The sequence below is a fragment of the Buteo buteo genome, chromosome 7 (genome assembly GCF_964188355.1).
Source record: "Buteo buteo chromosome 7, bButBut1.hap1.1, whole genome shotgun sequence".
In the NCBI taxonomy this organism is placed as follows: domain Eukaryota; kingdom Metazoa; phylum Chordata; class Aves; order Accipitriformes; family Accipitridae; genus Buteo; species Buteo buteo.
The window spans coordinates 36,441,819-36,461,140 of NC_134177.1; the positions used below are offsets into that span (position 1 = coordinate 36,441,819).

Consider the following 19,322-nt stretch of genomic DNA (forward strand, 5'->3'; position numbering starts at 1 on the left):
AATGCACTCTGTAGTGTGGTCATGTCATACTCAGTTATGGCAAATAATCCCAGATGCCTGCAGAGGTAAAATGGAGCTGTAATGTGCTTGCCTCCTAACCCGAGCTGACAGCAATGATGTACGACTACCATTAGCGGAAAATATCACTTCAACTAACCCATGATCCAGCTCCGCTAAGGGTCACATTATCCATGAGGAACAAATTACACTCCCAAAGTAAATACAAATTTTCTACACGAAATGGGTACAAAAAAAAGGAAAGGGGAGCTGGGCGGGGGAAGGGGGAGAGGGTAGGGGGAGCAAGGACTGATACGTTACTTATGACAACATGCTGCTGAGTGACAAAGATGATAAAGGACAGGACAAATCACGGGCTGAAAGCGCCGTGGCACGGCCAGCCCGGAGAGCACGTACCCACGCCTGTAAACAACATGTTCGCTCCCCTTAGTGGCAAACGCATAATCTTTTACAACGAACATGCTTGGCTCCAATTTTATTACCACTCTAGCTGTAGGGACCCTCTATGTGGCACATCAAATGAATAAAAAGGATCCTTATCTTTCCTCCTAATGGGCCTTAAACAGTAAGAAATACTTCATGATTGCCTGAGCGTTGCTAGCATATAAAGTCTGGGTGATCTTTCACCCGTGGGGCAAGTTTAAGGTGCTGCATTTTCCAGAGCTAAAAAGACAACACCTGTACAAATATGCAGTATAAATCGCACTGATGGGAAACATCCTGGCTTTGCAGAAATGGTTTTAGGAATAATACTGAGAAACTATTTCTCTAATCCTATCCTTAGCCAAAATAAATATATGCCAAGCAGCAAGATATCAGTATCCCATGACCTGAAGTAATTGCTTAAAATTGTGTTCTCAGCCACCGTTTCCCCATGGAGCCTTGTTTGCTAAACATGTTGGTACCCACCATCCAAGGAGTTTTTTTCAATAATTCAGCTCCCTCTTACTCTCGTAAATAATCCTTTCGCCCTTCCAGAAGCACAGTGTGCCGCTGCTTGGGGCAAGAGGGCTGAATGGACCTGACAGCTACTCAGCCTTTTTCAACCAGCTGTAACCTGCCACACAAAACCCCACTGAGGTCCAGTCTGGGGACAGAAGGCTCCCATGTAAAAGTCCACCCCTGTATTGCAGTCAATCCCCTCTTCCTGAACCTCAGGACCTTGCAACCCCATGGAAGCTCCCTTTCCAGTGGTTTCCCCTTGCTGTGCCCCTTCCGCTCCCTGGCTGGGAGCGCCAGGGAACATCTCACACAACGTAAGGCTACATACTAATTTCTCAGGCTCTCTTACAAGACTGGAGATGACACATTTTATTTTTCGAAGTTTTCCTCTAGAAATCACCCCAGTCTTCATACACCTACACCTAAAGTCGAAGAGTGTAGAGAGCAGAATGAGAAAATGAACCCTAATGATATGCCTCTCTTTCAATAGCTCAATAAATGCTGAGACTTCCCTCTATGACCAAAATTTTTCAGACCAGGAAAATTATAATTTATTATTTATGCTCCAGCAGTGCATAAACACCAAACTGAAACCGTGGTTGAGTTTTTAAACAGTCAGAAGAGTACAGATATTACTGTATTACTGTATGGCCATGGTGGTGGCCATATAAAAATTTAGCTGGCTCCCAGCTATCTACCTGCTACAGCCCTGGCACCACCCAGGTGGACATTTTTCTTTCAAGTCCTACCCAAACTCTTCCTTCCCTCATGCCTCCCAGGAGTGATGGAAAAAATATCCCCAATGCAGTTTTGTTTCCAAGCATCCTACTGAAAAATCCTAAACTGCTGCAACTGCCCACATAAGAGTGAATTGCACCCTTATATAAATGTACTCCTCTGTAACATATAAAATGGCATAAAGCAATTTCACCACCATTTAATCCATTTATGATAGAGCTTTTACTTCCAGCAACAGAATATACAGAATGTAGCCCTGTGTGAAGCAGCTATTTACCTTGGTCTTATGTTTTCTAGCACAGTTCATGGTGGGGTTGCTTCGGGTTCTTTCTGTTTCCAAAGAAAGGACAATTTGCTGTTCCCTGCACGCGTTTCGGAGGAAAGGGAACAACAGAGCAGCACTGACACACGGGCCAGCACAGCTGAAAACAATGCTCCGTTTATTCAGCAGAGACACAACTGAGCAGGACTCTTCAGATCTGGAGGGCAGGGAGGAAATAGCTTCTGAAGTTCATGACCAAGGAACTTTGCACCTTTTGGTACTGAAAGGCATGGTTTTAAGTAGGCCCATCCCAAGTTCCTCTTACCATAAATATATCAGAGCATTTATAATTACCTAAGCCAGTTGAGTTTGTAAAGCTGGGCTAAAAACTGTGGGTTTTTTTAACATAGCCAGAAGCACATTGGAAAGCAAACTATACACAAATGCACACACGCACACAAATACATAAACACTTGTATGTGTGGATGTTTAACTACCAAACAGTGAAATACAGTCTACATACTAAACCAGGCAACACACATCTGCCAAAGTACTACTCTAAAATTGCTCTCCAACAGCCATACACAAAATAATTGTCCAAAAGCACTTCAGAAACATACACAGGGTGCAGGTGTGAATGCTTCTGTGTGTGTGTGTATAGATATGCACAAATAACAATTCCTTTTATCTGAGCATACCAGAGTGATTTATGATATTTTCCATGCCATAATCTTTGGTTCATAGCTGTTTTATATGCAATCAAATGTATTAGCATTATCATTAAAAACATTCTGATGCCTTCAGCTTCATGGTGCTTTCAATGGCACAGTATTTTTCTCTTCAGAGACAAAAATAATGAAGTCTCACAAGCAACACGCCCCCACCAGCATAAGCTTCTTAAGTAAGCACAACACCCACCCATCCCAACCCCTTCCCAAGCTGGGCTAAGGTTTGTTATTCTTCCCCTCTGACCATATGCCAACACCTTGCAATTTAGCCACTGGTTTGACTGACCTCTTTCCTCCCTTTGCATCCTACACAAAGTCTACCCAAAGCAAAGGCCGTTTCAGTAGGAACTCTTGGCAGTTCTTGAGCTGCAGCTGTAACTAGCCAGACACTGCTGGGCCCCAGAAGAACACATTTTAATGGGATTCAAGAGCCTCATCAAGAGAGAACTGATTGGGTACTACTAAGATACCCACAGAATTAAGTCATCAGTTGCAGTAATTCTTTTAAGTTGTACATCCTATCAAAGTTGGATAAAATTCAAGCAAGAAGCAGGCCTCTTCTCCTCTTGAATCAGGCATAAGTAACAACTCTGTGTACATTGCAAAGCAGCCCCCCTTGATCAATGAAATATTTTCCTAAGAAGTGAAAAATCACTGAAGTGCCTCAGGTTGAGCCTTAATTTAAAGATCAGTCTAATGAAACAGAGTGGTGAGAAGACATGGTAGAGATGGCGAATAAAAAAGGACCTTACTCCTTACCTCATCTTTAGCACTACACTTCCTTACCAAAGTTGTTTGTATGTCTTTTCAAAACAGGACTTCCTTTTATTTCCAGAAGACAAACCATGTGTTTGCACGTACATTTTTAATATTGTATTAATTACCATGGGTATAATTTTAAAGACTGTATCTAGAGATCAGAAGATAATACAGTTGCACTTAAATTTGTCAGCTGTGCAATAGCTTGCCCTAATTTTAGATTATCAGCTCTGGAGACCTGCTCAAAGAGTTAGACTGACAGACTTTTTAATGGAGAAAATCGGAGTTCCCCTGGGATCCATAGTTTTTTCTGATTCAGTAAGAAATCCCAGCGGCATTTGCTGAAAGGATCCCAGGATGGAAAATGACATCTCTCTAAGAATTAGCGCTTCACATTCTGATACAAGTCCTCCAAATATACTCTCTCTCCACAGACATACTTGCTAACCTCTTCAGGTTTTTTAGCAACAGAAGAGCGAAATGCCTACTTTGAATGCTCCATCCAGTACTGTGTGCCAAATTGGAATGAAGGAGCATGAATCTATATAAATAGATAAATTATCCACCCAAAACATGTCATTTAAAATTGAGATGCTGACACAGCCTTAGCTACAGTACTGCTAAGCAGGGGCTGCATCATTTTTCAATTAAATATCCTTGTTTCTTCTTCCAGAGAAACCTCTGGAGAAATGTCTCATTTGAGGGCAGACATAGACAGAAAGTGACTCTGTCGGCTCCCAATTAAAGGCTAGGGAAGATGGATTGGAGGCACAGCCATCACCTAATAGAGATCAGATATCAACAATGATTTACGCAGCTAGATAGATACATATTCAAGCGGGGAAAAAATAATACTAACAGCCTAGGAGACATTACTTTTCTTATTCACCTCTCACTGCTCATCTGCTCCACAGCTTCCCAGGTCCTGCTCCTTCCTGCGTTCTTCTACTTCACTGTGGTCCACCTAGTCATGCCTGAACCAATTCATCTTTCAGCCACCTCGATCTGTCACACACCTTTCATCATACTGATCTGCCATTTTTTATTCAAAGGCACTGGTCTATCTTTCTGGATTCCAGGTCTTATTTATTCTAGTAGAAATATGTACCTGTCTTGCATTACTTCTACCTCTTGTGGATCTCTTCCTTCCCAGGCACACTGAAGGATCAGCGTGGCTTTGCCCTCAAAAATCCTAAATGAAGCAAAATTGTTTCCTTTCCATTTTCCGAACAGCAAGGACATATATACATAAACGTGCAGCAATATGCCATGTATTCTGTGTACTTCAGGATATCAAAATCTGCAAGATAGTCCTAAAGAGAAGTAGATCTCCTCTTCCCAGAAACATTTCAGGCAGAGATGTTTCTGGTGAGGGGAGAATAAGTCCACAATCCTCAGAATACATTGAGTTAGACCGACCAAGACCAATTTGACAATTTGCTACTAGAACAGCTCCACAGTTGGAGGCTAATACCCTCATCATGATATAAGACATTTGGGTCAAGGATCTTAAAACTTCTAATCCTGCTGAGTATCCTCAGCTCCTATGGTTATTAATGAAAACTGAGGATGCTGAGCACTATTAATGAAACAATCAACCTCTTGCACAGAGGTTTGGCACCCTCACTTCTCCCAGTGCATTTTGCTTATAGGAATTTTTGGTCCTAAAAATGTTATTTTATGTAAAGCAAGAATTCAAAAATCTTCTGGGTCCTATTGAAAGAGATCTAAAAGATTCTGCCTGTCTGAAGAAAAGAAGTTTCTACTTGTCAGTTAAACAAAGGAATAACACACAGCCTCCTTTATAGTGTGTACTTTACCTGTCATCCAACAGCCCATTATCATGTCACGGCAGAGTGCACTTTTCTACAGGTCACTTTGTTTAAAATGACATGGATAATGCACATGTCAGCGAGCTGACAGTCCCGACCGTCCTTCAGAGATAAAAACCGCAAGACGAGCGCCTGTTCTTATCTGGGGTACATGCCTTGGTCTATCATCTAAGTCAGGCAGAACATGATTTCTCCAGAGAGCACTTTTTTCATTTCCTGATTTTAAGAAAATCAAATAAGCACCATTTGTCTTCATCTGAATATGCTTGACCTGCTCAAATGATGATGTCTCGCATTTTATAACAGGCTACATATGCTGAATTCAAATTAACAGCAGAACAAGGCCTTTAGATCCTTGCCTAGGCTGCCAGCACAGGCTGAATAAATATGCTAGGGTTAGCTGTTGTCTTTTAGAATTGGGCCTGAGCTATAAAACTCAAAGCTGGGTCTGGTTCTGGGATTTGAAAAGCTCTAAATTATTAGGGATATTTGGATCTGCACTTAATCTCATTTCATTAGGGGGGAAGACAAAATAGAGATCACAGAGATGAAATACACATCTGGATTTTAAATCCTTCCTGCACAAGTACTAGGATATTCTGTGTGAGGTACGATCTTGAGCCTCTCTCATATTGTGTTGCAAAAACTATCCTAAACCAGCACATCACCACCATCCCCAAAAGCTGCCTCTTTGCCTTTTTATATAGGTGTGCTGTAAGAGAAAAATACTGTAAAACTGGCAGAGGTTTAGCTCCGTAAATGCAGCAGTAGCAGGAAATTACACTTCTAGTTCTGGGTGCCATAAACACAGGAGCTGAAATTCAGTTTATCATCTTGCACTGCATAAGGAACATCCTGAAAATGAATAATCACTTCACAGGATGGAATGTAATGGTAATGCATTAAAAATTCATATCTAAAAGTGCAGGTTAATATTCTGTGCAAAAACCCAACAAAACCTCCCCTTTCTGTTGTCACACTGATTAACTCCAGTGATTAGTTCCCTTATGAAAGGGAAATCACTGCAGTACAAAGTAAACAGTGGTTCTTTAACATAGTTAGCAAATTATTAAGAAATATGAGGAAAAAAATCTCTACTTGAGAAATTACTGAAAAGGCTGAAGGGCAAAACTTTGGCAGTTATACACAGAATGGTTTGAAAATCTCCTTTTGCTTCCTGCTACACAAATCCTGTAGAAAACTGATTAAATTCATGAAAGGTGATTTCCGTATTCATTGTTTCCTTGTAAATTTTGCAACGTATTTGTTCTTTTCTGTTGTATAAGCTGCACACCAGCATGGTCATCTCTCTTCTTGGCTTGACTTGGAGCTAGTTAACAGATCCACTCATGAAACTCTAAACAATTCAATGTTATTATATGAACGATATTTTCTGACATTACTTTACCCTCCCCCAACATCCATCCCCCAATTTATCCAGTGAAAGAGGAGGCAAAAGTGATTACATTATCAAAACATCCCTTAAGGCTCAACATACAAATTAAAATCCCAAATCCAACCTGGAAATAAAGATATTAGACCAGTTTTTCCGCAATGATTATTTCATTTTTGCCAACGAAGGAAGGTAGATGTTAGTCCATTCACAACATAAGACCTAAAAATGTGCATTAGTGTGAATACTAGTTCTTCATTATTATTAGTCTTCTAAACAATAAACAGCATTAGAGATCAGTGCCTGACTCTTTTTCAGCATGACATTCTTCCCTTTTTCCACTTAGATACCCAAAGTTATTGAGATAATTATCAGCAAGTTGTGTCACTTGACTTAATGTACAGTTTCCAAATATTGTTTCTAAAAAACCAGATGTATATATCAACTGTAACACTTCAATTTGAGTTTGAAGACCCTTGCCCACAGAGAAGCAAAACAGGCGATAACAGTGGTTAAATAACTGTTAAAAAAGTGCAAATGTGAGGGTTACAGACATATTCAGTTGCTGTTAGAACTTCCCAAGCAAAATTGTAGCCATAGAAAAGGTTGGTATTGAGACTGGTGTTCATAATCCACCCCCACAAACCATGGCATCAATATGCTTGAAGATGAATTGTGTAGCCTCCAAAATATTCATTAGAATTCTCTTCCCTTGGAGGTCTAATCCAAAATTAAATTAAAGGAAAGAAAGTCTTTTCTCTGTATAGAGAGGCTTTAGATCAATCCAAAACGAAACTCTGAATAAATAGCAGAATAAGAGGAGTAAGTGAATCCAACAAATTATTTTTGCTCCCATACTGATTTCCTTTCTTACCTTTTCTTCTTGATCACTGTCACTGTCACACTGAAACACAAAAAAGAAAAAAAGAAGAGGTAAGAGAAACTTGCTACAGCAAAAAAATGAAATATTTCTATCAACAAGATGGCTGAAACACTTGTAAACCTTATGGCATCAAATCTGGTATCTTAAGGAAAAAGCTCAATTACTGTATAGGAGGGAGTTTTCCCCCACATTGTTGTTGAAGATGATACATTTGTGTGTTTGAATTATGAAAAAATTGCTCTGAAAACAACAAAAGCCATTTGCAGTGCCCTCTGTTAGTTTAATTCACATGCACAGGAGCTGATGGTGCATGAGCACATTTAGACTCCAAAATTGGATCAGGGAAGAATAAAAACAGTATTAGAGGGCTGTTTTGTTTTCTTTTGATGGACAGTATTTTTCATACTGCCTGCCAATACATCAGCTTCAAAGGCTCCTCAGATAGAAGGGTATGAAAATGGCTTAGGTTTCCTTATCCCAGAAGAGAAGCATTTGCAAGGCTTTTTCTAGGACTACTTGGAGGGTTCACCCTATGTCTTTGCTTACTGCTGCTAAACTAAAGAATTCAGAGATCACAGTGGATGCAAGAACATGCCAAATTAATTGATTCATTGAGGTTCTCTGTAATTCAAGAGTAGGCCAGGTATCATAGTAAATACTTACAATACTATAAAATGCTGAACAGTAACACTAGCGGGTCTTGATATTTATCAACTGCCATTGATCAATTTTTAAATAGCTTTTACTATTGTAGAAATACAGCAGGACTAGATGAATCAAACCTCAGTACAGATGAGCATCAGAAACCCCAAACACGTTTAGATTTGCTAGTACAAAAGCTGTGCTGGAAATAGGACTGTAAGGCCCACGCGACTCACTTGCACCTAGCTGCTTCTTTCAGACTCAGATCTGATTAATCCCACCTAATTCTGGGTAACTATGGAGTGGTCACACTTGGCTACCTCTACAGCAGAAGAATGAGGAAAACACCTCCTTCTGTTTGGGTTTTTTTGTTGTTGTTTTGTTTTGTTTTTTTAAAAAAACCTACAATTTTAGATTCCAGAGGACTGAATTGTATCATTCAAGGATGAACTCACACCTCTGCAGATGCAATGGCAGATGTTTCTAAGAAAGCATAACATCACCAAACAGGAGAACCAGGCTTTCCAAAATCAAGGACTAGCTGATTGTGTTATGTTGTTACAGCAGTCAGTTAAGCCCTTTATGCATTTGTATCCTGTTTAATGCGTCTTCGAGAATTTTCATAAGACAACCAAATTGCTTTGAAATTAGCTATACTTTGTGAATTCCAAAGGTTAACTCTACAGTGGGATGTGAACAGACATAGCCAACTACACCCACAAATGTATGTATTTGATTTGCACAAATCAAGTCATCTTCTGTGTGTTCTTTAATTATAACTTTTCTGTTTCACTGGCTTTCTCCTCATCTTCATCAGTACAGGGGGTGAAAAGGTGCCTTCCCCACACCAATGAGCTACATACTAACAAATTAAAGATAAGAACTATTTCTAGGTATTTTTCAAATAATTTTAAATTAAGCAAAGATTAGGTGAAATTACAATCTGCTTTCAGATAATTCCAAATAGAAATGGAAGTGGAAACTGAAATAATTTATATAGCACTAGTTGCATCTAAATACTCTGGTAACAAACAAATGAGAGGGAACATGAAGATATGCGATAGTTTTAGCTTGAATTTTGAAACCCTCACCCAACGATCAAGTTAATGAAGAGAGTGTACTTAACTGACAAAAGGAAAACTGCACATTTCTAGAACAGTATGGTGTATATATATATGAAGTACTCACACCCTTACCCTGTAAATATGCATTTTGACTTCAGCATGACTACACATATGAGATTTGGGTATGACGGTAAGCATAGGTAAGTATGCTTGCAAAGCAAGGCCCCACATTTACACAAAAGCAAACACACACATGGATTTTCATCCATGAAAATCACAGCATGTCACAAAGATTTCCCATTTGCTATCTCTATTTTACAGTTGTTGGAAAAATTCAGCTTTTGGGCTATAGCACTTTCTTCCACTGCTTGGTTACAGCCAGGAGGACCCAGCAGTTCTGAGGTCCCTATGTTTCAAAACAGGGAGCTCAGAACCAATTGCTCCGTTTGTTTGTGTCCCCTGCCCACCCCCCAGACAAACTCCAGTACAATTCCTGATTGTAATACCTGAATCCAAAAGGAGAAAGAAAGGGGGTAAAAAGTGGATATGTAAGCAGGCAAGGATGATTCCCTTTTAGCAGCAGGATTCAGAGGGTTTTAACATGCTGTCCGCTGGCATGGCACATGTGCATGTGTTCTGTGACCCAGCTGCGGTCACAGCGCTTTGCAGCCTCTTCTTCCCCCACCATTTTTTGTCTGGTTTAAGGAATCTCTCCTCCGCTGTGGATTAAGTTTTTCCCAACTCATACGCTTGGAAAGAGCTCAGGGTTTTGTGTTTTCTGCAGTGTGGAGGTACTTGGGGAGAAGAGTACTTGCCAGCAGTGACATCTGAATTTGCCAGCAGAACAGTTACCCACATCCGAGTGAATCTGCAGAGAAAGTGCACAGAGCGATGTCGGTGGGAAGTTATTTCCATCAAAGTGTTAAGCCTCCTGCTTTCCGACAGTCCAGTTCTAATTTCAAGGTCCGCTTAATTCCACATCAAATAATTACTGCTATACCCAGAAGCACCTTGTCTCCAGAGTTAAGCATATGGCGAAGGACTGAGACCTACTGGTGTCCATTATGGAAGCAGCACGGATGCCAAGCCGATTAAAAATGCTCAGGCTCCCTTCACAACATGCCCAGTGACTGACAGCTTCGTGATTTGGCCAGTCACTGTGGCTGCCAAAAAAGCCTCTGCTGCATGGAGGCCCACATGGCACTCTGAGAAAACAGTTCCATTCCTGGTATTAAATTCCCATACTGACCCGAGGACTTTGCTGTGAGCTCAGCAGGAGTGCACCATCCAATTTACAGCTCCATCCTCCAGAGCCCTTAGTGCCAGCCTCTGGCAGAGACGAATGATGGTCAAACCCCTCCAGCTCATAAATTATGCAAAGGCAATAAATGCACTCAACAAACAGCTCCTAATGTTTGCCTAGCCTGGCTCCAGATACACTTTGTAAAATGCCAGGAGTCCTGCACACACAAGGCATCTATTTCACTCATAAAGAGGTTTTGTTGGTGGGGCGCGAGGGAAGGAGACCCACCGTCCAGCAGTGCTGTCCTGTTCCAATAGCAGAATTTTATGGACAAGCTTTATGAAAGAAAAAAGGAGGGACAGAAGGAAAGGGCTTTATGCACTGCATTGGGGTTATGTTTACATGCAGTATGTATACGTGTGTGTTTGTGTGCGGGCATACACATTGCACATGCATGTTTTGCACATCCACGGTAAGCTGAATTTTCCCTGAGGATTAAATACGTGCATTTCCTCTAGTTCATGGAAAGAAACAGACAATTTATGTGCAGGGGGAACTCCAAAAAAACTTGCAGAAGAAAGAAGAGGTTTGCTACTCAGGGTGGAAACTGAATTGGAACAACTGTATGTTCTTCCTATTCCTGAGACTAGTTTGCTGTTTAGTCACTCCAGGCATTACACTTGCACACACATTCCCCAGTGGCCCTTGCTCTGATGTGCTCATTTACACTTCTGGATGCATTTTCTTCCCAGAGGTGCTAAAGCACAAGGTGTTTCCATCTTCTGCAGGCTTGCTGCTAACCACTTCTGGAGAACAGGCTTTGGAAACCAAAGCTGACAACCGTGAAGTTGATTATTCAGAATAACTGGTCAATTTGAAGACTTGAGTCTGCACTGCTTGCTCCGTTCCTCAGTTCCTCCAGCATTTCTCTACCTCCCAGGGCCACAGAAAAAAAGTGAAATGATTTAAGTGCTCTGTGGTTCTCAGACCACCAGACTGTTTTGGAATCAAAGTGATGCAAATGCTTTGTACTGGCCTTCTGCTTTGGGCTGAGTTTCAGTATTTTGTGCCTATGATGGACAGATAATTCTTCAGTGTTCTCCCATGTCTCGTTTCAGGAAACTATGGCTCTGTGCACACGCTGCATCAGAATATTCTGCAAGTAAGTGGGAATCCAAAATATCATTCAGACATAGCATGACCTGATTTTTGGATAACTGCCACCAGCTTCACTGGAAGCTGCAAGTGATAATGTGACAAATCAGGACAAGGAAGCTGCATACACATTTTACACCTGAACAAACAGAGGCTTCTTTCTCTGATTCTCAGGCTCAAGGCACTTACTATCTCCACACTGAACACAAGTTGTGACAGATTAAAGTCACCTGGGGCCAGGCTTGAGAAGATCCCAAGCCAAATTTCCAAAAGCTGGCCTACATTATCAAAACCCCACCCAACCAACCAGCCCTTAGCTCTCATTTAGGCACTGAAATGAAAGCCAGATTAGCAAAACTGCTGAGCACCCACAGCTCCCACATATGGCCAAGTTTTCAAATGAGCATGGCACAAAATGCTGTGAGATCTTTTCAAACCACAGCCTGATGGCCCCCTCAGTGGAAGGAATCTTCGAAAAGGCTATTTTATGCTTTTGAAAGTCTTCTATGGGGCAGAAAGGACTCTTAACAGTTTTCCCAAAGGACCTACAGCACTACAAACCAAATCCAAAGCAAGGGACATAAAAAGCTCGCTCGAAACTAGCTCCACAGATAAAACTCTTAGAGGACATATGGAAACATTAAGGTTGCTCTTAATTTCCATACAATCAGGGGCAATAATGAGACCAGACTGACAATGACTTGCTCAAAGCGGCCATAGTTATCACTTAAATTGTTCAAACACCTTTAATAACTAAAGCGTGCAGGTTACCAGCCACCACATCACTTGACACACATGTGCAAAGTGTTCAAGCTTCCTTTTGCAGTATTTCTGCAACTTCATGCTCAAGAAGTGCTAATCAGAATCAACAACCCACAAACTTGCATTTTCATATGTGTGCTGCAGTCAAAATTCAAATAGTTATTCCTAAAATCAACCCCAGGTGAGAAGATAACATACAAACTCGTAAGGTCTTTGTACCAATAAAAAAGAAAGCTCTTCTTTCTGCCTGAGCTTAAACCTTCTAAATTACCGCTATCAGTCTGGGTTGTGAAAGCATGAGATGCATTGCCTGCGATATGGAATATGCTCACATACAACTGCAGTGGGAAGTGGAAAAAGAACTTTTCAATTCCCATTTGAGGTTTAATTGCTGCTGTGTTTTGTAGAAGAAAAGGAAAACTGAGAATTGGGCTGAAGATTAGTTGTACCTCCCAAATCCCCTGCCCCAGCTGGAGAGAGCGCAAGTTAAAATGCACAGCACATCTCCCACAGCACCCGCAGAATGAGACTGATCCCAATGCCACATTTCAAAAATCAGACGCCCTATGTGATTACAGCTGTAATTTGAACCCATTTTAATAGCTTGAGAGAGTCTGGTCCAAATCAAGCTGAGTAAAGGTCTGTGCCACCTCACCAAGCTCATTCAGGCTGAAGCAACACTATGGATTTCTATGTACCTTGCTGATTGAACACATTCTTGTGCAAAAAGTGGCAATCATTGAATATATCATGTACAATGACATTGAGGAGGGCATTGTTCTCTATTCTGCTCAATGGACTTTGCTGGAACAGCTATTTCATATCTTGGATCCATTTATCATTGCCACCAAAGGAGTCAGTGCTGCTGAAACGCCAGCGCTGAACAAAGTGATTCTACTCATCTGTCTGCTGAAAAGAAATCTGAAGAAAATGAGGGAAAACCCAGACCTCAGCCATGTTCACATTGACATTTACAATATTCTTGTCCATCTATCCACCAGTGACAAACTGACAGCCCTGGAAAGGGCAAAGATGATATTTTAGCTATACAATTAGACCTTTGCTTCCAAGAAAAAAGGAGAAAAAAACACCTCCTAGATGAAAGGAGACACAGACAGGGAATAAATGGGCAATTTTCTAATTGATGAAATGGAGACAGGCAGAGTCACAAAGAAACTAAGAGCAAGAATTTCACTCTTTTCTTTCCTATCTCTGACTTTGCCTACAAGTAACATTCAGCATGGAGCTCCTTGCCAAGGAATCTTATATATAGCATCTTGCAAATTGGTTAACATCACAGTCTGCTTAGCAATTCTTCACCATTATCCACAGTGATTCACTGTAAGGAATGACTGAAACAGAGATGGTCTGAGAAGTTTATGGTCTGCTTTCTCAAAAGCTAAAATTACGGATTATTCACAGAAAAGTCCCATTTTACACAAATTACCTTAGTCTGGACAAAAGATTGCAATGTTGACCTTTAATCTGAATTCCATTTTATCCAAACCACTTCAGATGAAATGTATCAGTCTTGGACATTTAAAGTTATCTTGGCCCCTTACAGGAAAAATATTCAGAACTTAGAACCACTTTCAGCTGTAACTCTTTTTAATTCCTCACTCCCAGGACTTTGATGGTTGTTTTATATAGCAAAATGACACAATTAGTGGCTCCTTCTAGCTCTACCATCAACAAAGCAAAAGTTTGATAGAAAGAATTATATTTTGAGTATTAAAATGAAAACCCCAGATTACATTACTATCCATGATAAAGATGATCCACCTTATATTTATAAGACATGTATATATCGTTGGCAACTGGTGAGTGGTATACCTACTCCTGGTAGACCACAGGGAGCTTATTTGTAAAGCAAAGGAGGATTTCACTCCAGAAAGACAGCTAAACATGAATCCTATTTTGAGGTTTGATTCTGTTGTGTCGACCCCTGTACTGCCAGGGCTATCACTTGAAGCGGAAGGCTAGTAGCTACACGTGAACTGGAGAGACTGGGAGGCTTCCTGTGCATGGCTGGGGAGGCAGCAGGGCCCGCAGGAGCGCAAAGCCTGCCTGAGGTCTGCCAGGGACAGAGGTGCAGCCCTCTGTCCTGGGCTCAGTTTCCCCCAAGGGAAACAGGCCAGTGACATCCTCAGGGACCTCCAGACACAGCCCTAGAGAAGGATGAAGAGAAACCAGCCCTGTAAGAAACATATTTTCCTTTGCTCCCTGGAAAGTGAGCTGAGATTGGTAAGTTATTGCAGTTCTTGGGAAAGTGCAACTTCCTTCCCCCAGTTATCACTCCCGACGGTTTCCTTATGGTGTCATTGCTCAATGATCCCACAAGTGCTTAAGGCCCAATGCAGCCATCCCCAAAGAACAGGACGATGCTCCCACCAATGTCAGTGGAAGATTAAATGGGCTTTCCAGATGTACCATTAGAAAGCTAACGATGCCATGAGTTACTCAGCTCAGCATCTTCAGAAAGTGCCTGCCGCCAAGTCAGGCATCCAAATTCCACTAGACTAACTGGGCACCAAGCAGCTGTTGGCCACATATACAGCTGAATCTTAATTTTAGGAAGTCAATTCTCTTTTGCAATAGAAGGATGAACTCCCTGCCTCAGTTCCTCAATACTCTACATGAAAAGATGACTAAAAATGCCTTTGCCTCTGGGACTCTGAATGTACATTTGCTGCCTCCTTACCTGCCTTTCTGACTGTAGACAATTTGCAGTACATAATGGTATTTTTAGCATCCTCTCAACTGATGAGTACTTTGGCAGGGTTCAAACAATAAATAATAGTAAATAATAAAAAAAATGTTCATTTATACTGGGGGACTAAGTCAATAGCAAAGACTTAAACTAATCAGTGTTTAATGAAGTCAGTGCCTAATACTGCATTAGCCAGTGTATCTGTATAAGAAAAGATTCCTATTTTTCAGAACTCCTGGTCTTAGCACAAGAGCTCAGTTTGGAATTTGAGTCTTCTAGGTACTTACAGGCTAATGAAATCAAAATATCCTGATGGACAAGAAGCAAAGCATGTTACGGGTTAAAATAATACAAGAATCTATTTTTTCCACTGTGTTGTGATCCATAAAAATCACCCTGAGCCTTTCCTCTTTCTTCTCTGCCTGTGAAGCCAATTGCTTTGATTGCAGTGATATGAGCTTGCTGAAATGACTTGCCCTTGCTTGTGAAGCAAATGGAACATGCTAATAGAACTTATCGCATTACCCGATGCAAAAGTGCCATAGCTCATTACTTTAAGATAAAAGGATATCATTGCAGACGGGAAGCAGAATTGACTTTCTGAGGCCCGACTTGATGATGATTTAATCAACTGCTCTCTTTCACTTCTCATCTCTGTGCCTGTCGGTTTCACAGGTGCTGTTAAATGAGACACTCAGAAAGTGAGCGGAGGGAAAGAAATTGCTGTCATTACTTTTCAAGAAAGGAGGTATGCAAATTTTCGACAGAAAGATTGCGTTCATAATGGGCCTGGTAAAATACAAGGATCATGCTTGACAGGTGAGGGCAAGTCATTTGTACGTCCTTAAAGTGAAGCAACCATCCTCATTTAGAAATTGTGCTCGATAAGAGAAGCTACAAATGAAAACCATGCAATGGCTGAGAAGCAGCAAGCAAACCTTTGAAGACTTTGCTATTGCAGATCTGCCTTCAGCAGGTGCCTGGCGTGCCTTCACACATGTCTATTCCTAACTGCCAGATGGCCAAATTTTGACCTCAGTATCGCACAGAGAGCTCCTCTTAAATGTTTTTTTACTGTCAGCTTTGCATTCACAGTTTGGGGTCTGAGAGTTTCTTCCTTTCTTCATCACTGCCAGAAATAGAAATTACAAGACAAAAAACTAAGTGAGGGTTGAGTTAACTTTAAAAACAGAATCAATAGGTTGGAGGCAACAACTTGTTTCCTTCTGCATGTAACTGAGTATTGCAGATCTTGGAAGATCCAGAGCTTATGGTTCATACAGTCAAGTAAAAAGTAAAAAGAATAATCCACAAAAAGGGTAGTGGCAAGAATCAAAGAGGATGAAAAGATGCTTCTTCAGGGCCCAAAAGGAACCTTGGGTCCTGTGTGATTGCAACACAAGAGGAAAGGGCAAAAAGAGAGTAACTGAATGTTCTATTGACCTGATGGAAAAGTTCTGATGTTCCAAAATCAGAAGTTATAAAAGCACAATAATTGAGAGGGTGAATTACGTACAGGCTAAAACCACTCTGTAGATCTTGGATGGCTATTGAGCTGTTTGGATCATTTTAAATGGGGAAATGAGAACTACCAAGCTTTTATTGGTGTCAATCAGGTTTTCAATCAGAGATTGACAGTCAGCCACAGCAAACAGGTTCCTTGGGGACTCCACCGTATGCAATGGATACAGTAGTTTGTCATAAAAACGTTGTCATTTTGTCTCAGATAACAGCATAGGACTTAAATAGAATTAACGTCATGAATATTTAGAATTAAACAAGAAACAGCTAGGAAATACTGCCACAAAGGAAGTCTGATACAATGGAAAAGGATTTAAATAAGAGCAGCCACTGTATTAATTCCACAGATAGGTACATTTTAAGAATTTAAAATATTCTTTCTCAAGGTACACAGTCCATTTGGCTCAAATGCTCCTATGCTTGTTTATGAAATGCAACTATCAGATCTCTTATTTGACCTTTTCCCTGTGTGTCAGGTTCTTAACTCTCCATATCTACCTAACCGGTAGTGATCCACTAATACTCTTTGGATCTGACTCACTTCTCACCAAACATACTTCATTGTAGGTTGAAAAGCAACATGGTGGAGGAAAGATAGCTTTGGGCTAGGACTCAGAAGATCCACCTCTGTCACTGGCTATCAGTATCACCTCAGGCAAGTCACTTAGTCTCTTCTTCTGTCAACCCTCTACTTTTCATCTATGTGGGCTATTAAATGGTATGCTCCTTAGGATTTGGTTACCTTTCACTATATGTGTTTATAAAGTGTGCAGGACAATAGGGCATATTTCTTAGAGAATTTTCGTTTTAGCAAATAGAATAAATAAAGAAGAAGAAGAAAAAAGCATTAAGACTTTGATCAGGCCTTAGACACATCATGCCTATTTTCAATATAGATCTCATCTTCCACCAACTAAAGGCATGACCTATAGCTAATTATATAATTTCAACTGAAAATTATTTTTATTTTAAGTTACAGAAATGCACACAAAGAAGCAGCAATACAATACTGGTAACATTGCACAGAGGTTGCTCTCTTTTACAGGCTGCAGCAACTCTTAGCACAAAATGGCTACTGAAACACACATGAAGAGAGATTCAATTGATTTGTAAGATAAAATAGCCGTGGAAATACTATCTGAAACAAAAAATAAAGAATAAAAAGCCATCTCTTCTCTTCTCTCCCAAACAACAGGAACTCTTTAGCTTTTGAGCTCTGTATCTTTACATTAGGCTGAGCACTTTAAACTGAATTGTATAAATAATAATAATAATAATTCCCCAAACAACCCCAAACAATAGATCCTTAGGGATAAGACCTTAACAGCTGAGCTATAAACCTCTGAACATTGGATTTTAATGGATACTAAAAAACTCTTAACTAAGTCCTATAAATATAACCTGAAACCAAATGATTTGTGTTGTAAGCTGTTTGCAAACTCCCATAAATGTTCCTCATTGTCATAATGCCAGAAAAATAACTCAGACTGTATACTCAGCCCTGTAAACTGGCTTCTATGCTGTGGTTTCCATCCCTCTTCCACTCTCTGTTTTATAATTCATCACTTGCACAGTTGTTATATATTATTATTTATTGCTGCCTTTATCATTTTTGTACAATTTATAAATTGTCTGTGCCAGACCTCAGGGAAGAGAAGGAATATTCTAAATCTACAGCAAGTAAATAAAAATTGTAAAGACAATGGCACACTTTGGCCTGCCTGCCTCAAATCTCCTGTTTTGACATATGTGATGCTATAATTTGGAATCTGTAATCTCTTATTGGGAAATGAATGCATTTTTTTTTTCAGAATGCTGCAATTATAATAATTAAACTTAAAACAGGAGCTGCATTTCTCTATTTAGAGGTAAGTGTAATTGTATATCCCTGATTTATCAGCTGGACTCAACCATTTGTTATTCATGGAGTGGCTGGGAAAAAGAAAGAATATTCATAGTTGGGGGGATGCTATCCAATGGAGCATCCACCACTGGGGCTTCCCCCTTCATTAACAAGCAGCGGCAGAAGTGGTACCTTGGCATGTCCAAATGGCCCCCACAGGTATGGGTTACTTCTAATTGACTCTCTAGTCTGGGCTCCTCCAGCTCTCTCTTCCCAAGGACCTCTGGTAATCAGCCCCAAACCCAGGTGTGCCTCCTCTGTTTTGAGAAAAAGCTATTACTCTGATATTGCCTTCTGCAGCACCGTAGTGTACAAAAACTGGGACTCACAGTGCTCAACTATACGGTTACAGTTACAGCAGAAAGATGGGAGTTTCAGATAAGACCCAAACCTCTGTTTTAGGAGCCATTCTCATGTATAAATATTTAATGTGGAAAAAACAGGCCCTCAGTTTACCATCAATGCACTCCTGGCAGGGATATAAGAAAAATGTTTGGGTTTTTTTTTTGCTGCTGCATTAACCTACCACCACAGTAAGGCGATAAAAACTCCTGTATCATAAATGATATCACAGACTCCATGACTGTTATCAGCAGTGGCAAATTACCTGGCACGGCCAATGCAAGGTATTGCTCTGAATAGCTGGCTTTTAGCGCAGTGTTCAGAAAAATTATCCTTGTCCAGGCGAGTCTTGGAAAATGCAAGAGTTTTGCCAGCAACAACTGTGTTTAAGCAGGGCTGTAGCTAACACAGCGCTGAGTGTCGCT

The 19,322-nt window shown here is 40.6% G+C and overlaps 1 protein-coding gene across 4 annotated transcripts in view; it reads right to left on the reverse strand.

Annotated features, from left to right (window-relative positions):
- Nucleotides 1–19,322, reverse strand: part of AUTS2 (activator of transcription and developmental regulator AUTS2) — an 801,167-nt gene that overhangs the window by 238,985 nt on the left and 542,860 nt on the right. For all 4 annotated transcript variants that reach the window (XM_075032435.1, XM_075032436.1, XM_075032434.1 and 1 more), the window contains exon 5: nucleotides 7,547–7,576. In XM_075032435.1, the coding sequence (XP_074888536.1) occupies nucleotides 7,547–7,576 (30 nt within the window). The remainder of the gene's footprint in view (nucleotides 1–7,546; nucleotides 7,577–19,322) is intronic.